Source organism: Malus domestica, chromosome 15, assembly GCF_042453785.1.
Source record: "Malus domestica chromosome 15, GDT2T_hap1".
Classification (NCBI taxonomy): Eukaryota; Viridiplantae; Streptophyta; class Magnoliopsida; order Rosales; family Rosaceae; genus Malus; species Malus domestica.
Genome location: NC_091675.1, coordinates 10,325,333 through 10,332,841, shown reverse-complemented (window position 1 = coordinate 10,332,841; position 7,509 = coordinate 10,325,333). Strand labels below are relative to the sequence as shown.

General features: G+C 34.2%; 1 protein-coding gene across 1 annotated transcript; it reads right to left on the bottom strand.

The window, feature by feature from the left end:
- Window positions 1-304: 304 nt before the first annotated feature.
- LOC103456299 (ammonium transporter 3 member 1-like) lies at window positions 305-5,418 on the bottom strand. Its single transcript, XM_008395994.4, has 3 exons — window positions 4,631-5,418; window positions 2,524-2,809; window positions 305-1,128 (listed from the first exon to the last, which is right to left on the bottom strand). Exons 1-3 carry the CDS (start codon window positions 5,291-5,293, stop codon window positions 608-610), a joined length of 1,470 nt encoding a protein of 489 aa, XP_008394216.3. The 5' UTR covers window positions 5,294-5,418; the 3' UTR covers window positions 305-607.
- Window positions 5,419-7,509: the final 2,091 nt, after the last annotated feature.

Sequence of the window (7,509 nt, the reverse complement as noted above, 5' to 3'; positions counted from 1 at the left end):
AGCTCCCTTGGTCTATGGGAAAACCCTATGCCCAAAATTACAATGAGCCAGAGTTGATTAAAGATATAATTCTATTAAAGATAGAAATCTTTTTAGGGAGACTCAATTCGGATGCTAGACATTAACATCTTGTGACTAAAATCTTAATGGTTTTCAATTTTTTGATCAAAGCAATGTCATCATTAGGGATGCGAGCCTAATTTCCTCTTCTTTTTATCAAAAATTAACAATTCCCAGTTCCCGGAATGGGTGGATAACTGTGGTTTGTCAAAAAAAAAAAAAAAAAAAAATCAACACATAACAATTGATTTAGATACATCCATACCATAGGTGATGCCAATGCAAATCGAGAAAGCAATATACAATTACAAACAATTCATGGGGACTGGCTATAGTACTTACAAGTACTTAATTAGTACCATTGTACAAGGGGTGATAAGTTGTGAAACATAATTGCAATTCCCTAAAAAAGAGAGAAGATATACATAAGGAAAAGTTCGAAACTATTACAATAATTTAAGAGATGAGAAAGTTTCAAATCACGGATACATGAGTAGAAACTCAACACACTGTTCACTAGTATAATGTACCACATGCAATAAGAAAGCTAGACCGCCTGAGTGGCACCACTTGATGGATGGTTATGAGGGTGTGACGTATCATCGGAGTAAAGCTCATGCTTAGTAGCATCATACTTCTCACCGTCACCCCACAATGCGTACGCCTCTTCCCCATGCACTGCGTCGTCCCCGATCAGCAATTGTTCCTCCGGCATACGCAACGGAACTATAAACCTTAAGACGATGCAAATAATGGAGGTGACCACAAGGTTCCATCCAATGACAAACAGCCCTCCTACAATCTGCTTGAGGATTTGCATGCCTCCTCCGTAAACCCCTCCGCGTGAGTTTGTGACCGGTAAAAAGAGTGCACACAGTTGGGGCTCTGCGAAGAGACCCGTTAAGATGCCGCCAAGAAAGCCGGCCACAGCGTGGGTGTGAACTACGCCGAGGGTGTCGTCAACTGCGGATAACATTTTCCACCTCTTGTCTACGATCATCATTGTGAACCATGGCACACTGCCTGACATAATTCCCATCACTATTGCGGCCCATCCTTGAACAAGACCTAATTCAATAGCATACACACGCGACAATTTTCTATCAGTACTCTATGATAAAAAAAGAAAAGAAAAGAGTATATAGGTCATAGATGCAGGGGGATAACAATCCTAAGGTATGCTTGGGGTGAGGGAATTCTAAATTCTAAGACATTTAGGCAAAATGAAGAAGAAACGAATCACAAAAACTTATGTAGAAGGAATTAGAAAATGCATTATATGAATATTACAAAGGCATGTAGGAAGAATTTGTAAATGACTCCTTCAAAATAGTCATATGCAAATCCCTCTCATATACCTTTTGCAATGCTCATATGGTGTATTGCTAACTCTTCTGTCATCTAACTTTTTGTGATTTATTTTTTCATCACTATACTTAAATCCATTAGAATTTAGAAGTTCCTCACCAAAACATTGTACATTATAATCAGGATTTTCTTTTTCTGTCTTTCCGCACACACTAACATAATAATTTTTTGATTTAATTACATTGTGGACTCTTGTAAATAGCTCCAAACCCATAGAAGTGCAAAGTATAAATAGGAAATATTTTAGTTTAAATATTAAATTCAAAGAAAACTTTTAATTAAAATATCATATTTTTAGTTTAAGTACCGTTGGAAAAGTCAACCAAAACAATTCTATACATATTACTATAATGCAAAATAATTACAATGATCGCCATTCAATCCTATTACGTTTTCAGACTGGCCAAATATTGTTAGCAACTGACCGATCAAATTTTTCAATCTCAGGGTCAAAGTCCAAAAATGACTTTAAAAAAATTGTAAAATAATGAATTTTCTAATAAGTTATGTAATTTTATTGTATATACATGTGAAATGCTAATAATAAACTCACACAACGAACGTAATTGAAAATGAAACAGTTGCACATATTGTTATTTTTAATACCACTATTGCACAATGACTTAAAATTTTCCGTCAATTGGAAATTTTTTCAACACCAATGACGGTGACTTACAACAATTTCCGTCATTTGTGCTGGTGGCATATGTGCCATGTGCAATAGGGCAAAATGTATATGTTCATATGCATAACTGTTGGTCTACAAATTGTGACGTATATAATCCAAATAGAATGAGTTGGACTTGATAATTTCATTTTTCCTTAAAACCTATATAATGAATTGATATTTAATCTGCATATGCTCTATAATTAGAATTTTTTTTAACAAAGGATGTAGGTACGTAGTGTGTTTCAAGTTGTCAACTATTGCGACATACATAGTTTGATAATAAATAAATATTTTAAAGGCATCAAATTATGTATTAACTTTCTTTGAGAGAGAAATGTTTGTATGAAATTAGATGAAAAATAAAAGTCAACTTTGCTTAACTTGTTTTTAAGGTGCCTCGCTAGTTATATAAGACATGTATATACCTGCCGCAGGAGTAATGCAGACGAGGCCAGTGATCATTCCCTGGACAGCTCCGATGACGGAGGGCTTGTCGAAGAAAATGACATCAAGCACAGTCCAGACCAAGAGGCTCGTTGCAGCGCAGATGTTGGTGTTGAGGACGGCCATCGACGAGTCCGTGTTTGCCGCGTACGGATCTCCGCCGTTAAAACCCGCCCATCCCATCCACAGCAACCCGGCTCCTGCCAACACCAGCAGTACATTGTTTGGTGGAAATCTCTCCCTGTCCTTCTTCACTCTTGGTCCTACCTGCATGTCAATTCATACAATACAACCTTATATTGTCAACTCTTACAATACAAACTTACATGTCCGTCCACATCTCACAATACTATATTACACTCATAAATATAAAAAATTTCTGTCCACGTCCAGGATCCACCCTTATTAAGTTGTTATTAATCTAAACCCTATTTAAGATTCAAAATTAGCACGCAACATCCAAGCACAAGGCTTGCAACTACGACATTTAATACTAATTCATATAGAAATCTTTTCTTTTTGTTTATTTGCAATTAGATTTGTTTTTAATATTTTGATGTCCATGTCCACGGTCCAGCAGGGTTAAGTAATTTTTAATCTAAACCCTAATTAAGATTCAAATACTAACATCCAAGCACAAAGCATGCGGCTACAACTTCAAATTAACGCAGCATGATCTGGCCTTCATTCTTTAAGCTTAGTCAAATCAATTTTGTCATTCCAACACGTTAGACCATCCATATAAACAATTGTTTTTTAAGCAGAAAAAGAACAATTTGTATGGAGTTTTGAACATATACTCATTAATTCTTTTTTTTTTTCCATGGTTACATGAACATAGCTAGAAAACCTTGTAATTGAATCTAGAGAGTTTGACCCGGCCCATTTTCTTGAAACAGTCTGTATATCTGATGGCCATTAGGGAACTTTAACGAAAAACACCTGGTACTGTTCACTTTAACGAAAAACCACATTTTTACACTAAAAAGTCAATCCTGGTACTATTCACTTTACCCTTTATTCAAAGTTTTCAAGCCCTTTTTATTAGTTTTCCTTAAGATAAACTTGTTGTAATGGAAAAAATGGTTTTATTCTATTTAAGTGCCTAATGATTTTTGAATTTGATGAATTTTTGCAAAGATTAATGAATTAAGAAACAAGTATTCATCAGTTGAATTGTCAAAATTCATTATAAATTAGGCCCCATAATCCTTCAAATAAATTTATTTGCTGAATCCTTCAACGGAATGACCCACATATATATAGGAGTCTAACATGTGAAATAACATGTTAATGTGATTATATCAACTATCATTATTAAAATTAATTCTTATTTGAATACAGTGCATAATTGCATATATGTCTTTTTCCAAAAAAAAAATAAAATTGCATATATGTCAAATAACTAGTGTGATTGATGGCTATCCAGTGGAACAAAACCTACACCGAATGTCAAATCAAATAATTAATAATTTTTGGAAGATACCAAAAGAAATGAACATTAAGTCACAACTCAATCATGCAATTTAAGGAGTAATGTTAAGAATATCAAAATTTTAAATCAAAATTTTAAATTAAATAATTTGTTATTAATAGAAAATAAGCACATTAATCAATACTTAAGTAATAGTTTAATCATCAACAATTACATTATTTGATTTGCAAATTTAGTTTAAAATTTTTAGTTTCCCTAGCATTAGTTAAAATTAAAATAAGAAAACAAGTTAAAGGAGAGCCACTATTTCCTGAATGAGGATCCTCTTTGTGAGGATTCCGAAGATTTTCAATCATGTCTATTCATCATATATTGTGCGATCGAAAATTATTTTAAATTTTATATTTAAAATTGAATACAAATAGTATTTGATAAAAATTGACTGCACAATTTACGACAAATGGACACTATTAAAAGATTCCTTGATCCTCGGAAACAAAATTCGAAAAAGATCCCTCATTCCTATTTCCTAACATGAGAAAGGATTAATGGACAAATAATTAATTTAAATAAAGGACAACTAGACTTTGACTAAATGGGAAGAAATTAGTAAGTTGTGGAAATTTGGTTTTTACAGGGTCAAATTAACGTACCCAGTACGCAGTGGTGAAGCCGGCAATCCCGGAAGAAAGATGAATGACGTAACCCCCGGAGTAGTCCATGACACCCCATTGGAACAAAAATCCGCCACCCCACAAGCTGAAAGCACCCACCGTGTACGAAAACGTCAGCCACAGAGGCACGAACATCATCCACGCCTTGAAGTTCATCCTCCCAAGCACCGACCCCGCCAGCAGAATCAGTGTGATGGCCGCAAACACACACTGAAACCACACCATCGTAGCCATCGGATACAACGGCTCGACCTCAGCGGTTTCGACAGTGTGGTTGCTGAATTTGTGGGTGCTGGAGGGGAGAGCTGCCCGGTTGATGAGGAACTTCTGGCCCAAAGCCGGGCCAGCTCTGCCCCAGAACGGGAGGAGTTTCTCCCCGAAGGACATCTTGTAGGCCCAGCATACCCAGCAGAGGACCACAGCGGCAAAAGCGTAGAGAGCCATGAAGGCTGAGTTAACCGCCCATTTCTTTTTAACGATACTGCCGTAGAGGATGACGAGACCCGGCACACTCTGCAGACCAACGAGGGTGGCAGATATCATTTGCCATGCGTTGTCCCCCTTGTTCAACCAGTCTGGCACTGCCCCCGCCCCTCCCTGGTATGCAATCGGCACTGGGTTTGGAGGAGGACTAGCCATCATGCACCAACTGGATAAATCGAGACTACTCCAGTATTTTTGTGTGTGGAGACTGAAGGGGTTTCGATTATACAAGATAACAATACAGCACAGGGAAAAGGCGGTTTATATAAAGGAGTAATTAGGTTTTCATCCTTATTTTTACTACTCTATTGATTAAAACCTTATTACTTTTCAATTTTTGATCAAGGTCCTTTGTATTAATAATATCATTAATTATTTCAATAATAAAATATTAATTATTTCTAAATATATTCATTTAATATTAAAAATGTTACAATTAGTATATTTATATTTATGGCTAAATTTTTTATCATATATTTTTATTTTTAGTTTGTACCCATTTTTAATTTGCAACCCTTTTTTAATTTGTACCAATTTTCCTTTCAATTTTAATTTGTACCCATATATTAATTTCTTTTTGTGCCCATATTTTTTAAAGTTTTATTTGTATTGTACCCATATTTTTTTATTTATTTGTACCCATTTTTATTTTTGCTAAATGTACCCATTTTGAAGAATGTACCCATGTTTTGATACAATAATTTTTTGGTTATTTTTTATGAATGTACCCATGTTTACACACACACACACACAATAGTATATTTATATTTTAATATTTTTAATCCCACAAATTATGGTTTTTTATTTAAAATCTCATTACTATAAACAACTATAAATTTTAATTTTTAATTTAAAAAATATAGTAACGTACATAGAAATAAATTATCAATTAATTTTAGGGACTTGGATCAAAAATTGAAAAACAACAAGGTTTCAGTCAAAGATTGTGCATAAATAGGGACCGCATCTAAAGTCTCCCTTATATAAATGTGGATACCGCAGATTCTAGTACAATTCGACAAATAAAAAGAATAAATAAAACTGGTAGATAAAGAAGTGGAGATGGGGTTGAAATTCAATCTCAAGATTGGTGGATCATAATGATACGAGGAAAAGTCGGGCAGTGTAATTTCGCACAAAAGTTTGAGGTTCTAATTTAAGGATTTAGATCCTCTCTTGAGCTGGGAAAAGTCAGGCAGTGTAATTTGGCACAAAAGTTTTAAGGTTCTAATTTAAGATACTAATTAGGACGGTTTTTGTCGTATTATTGGGCCATTGGACTTTCTTTCTTTATTATAAATCCAAATAAATTAAGGACAACTGGCCTTGAAGATGCAATTCGTCCCGTGAATCTTTGCTCAAAAGTAGCAGAATCTTGTTGCCTGTATCATAAGCTGACACCTGAATATTCAATGAGATATCCCCCTTACTCTCGCTATGTGCTTACCGCAAACTAAGATCGCCTACCATGCTCTTTTATTTGGTCAAAAGCCTACCATGTTCTTACGTGAAGCATCATATGATGCTTCCCATTCTACAATTCTATTTCACATTTTTAAAAGAGCCAATACATTCTTAAAGCAAATAATTAAAATTTGAAAGAGCTTGAAATTAACTCAATGTATCTACGAAATTTTACGAGTAGTTTGATTATGTAAAAATATAACTCCTTGTATTAATTTGGGTAAAGTATGACAATATATATATATATATATATATATATGTATATGTATGTATGTATGTATGTATGTATGTATGTATGTATGTATGTATGTGTGGTTATGTCAATCCCTATTTAGTATTGAAGTAGGAATCTTATGCTAATTCTCAGAAATAATGGGTTGTAAGTTTCTTTTCATTTTATTACATTGGCTCTGTAAGGTGCTCTTTATATTACAAACTATATGATTAATATCTAAAACCATTAACATGTTTCCACCTCACTTGACAACATTTATTGTTAGTAATAATTAACATTGACAATTGCCATGTCCATGTCCATGTTGACAGACAGTGGTGGAGCCACTTAAGGACCGGGAGAGATCCTGGCTTATCCTGGAATTTTTTATTTTGTAGTTTTTGTTTGTATGCTTTTAGTTGGATACTTTGTATTCTTCGATTTATGTGTGTTTGCTCTTAAGCTAGTTTTATTGTGTTTCTCTATTAAACAAAAAAAAAAAAAATTGTCTCACAAGTATTGTTATGAAACCGAAGACATATATCAACTAGCCTTGCTTAGTCAGTTCCTTATTTTGCATGATAGAGTGTTGTTTTACAGTGAAACCACACATATATAGAATAGAGGAAGAATTTACCTTGAAAGACAATTTTTATAGCTGTTGTTTTGAGCCATGCTTATTAATTTGTGTTCAACT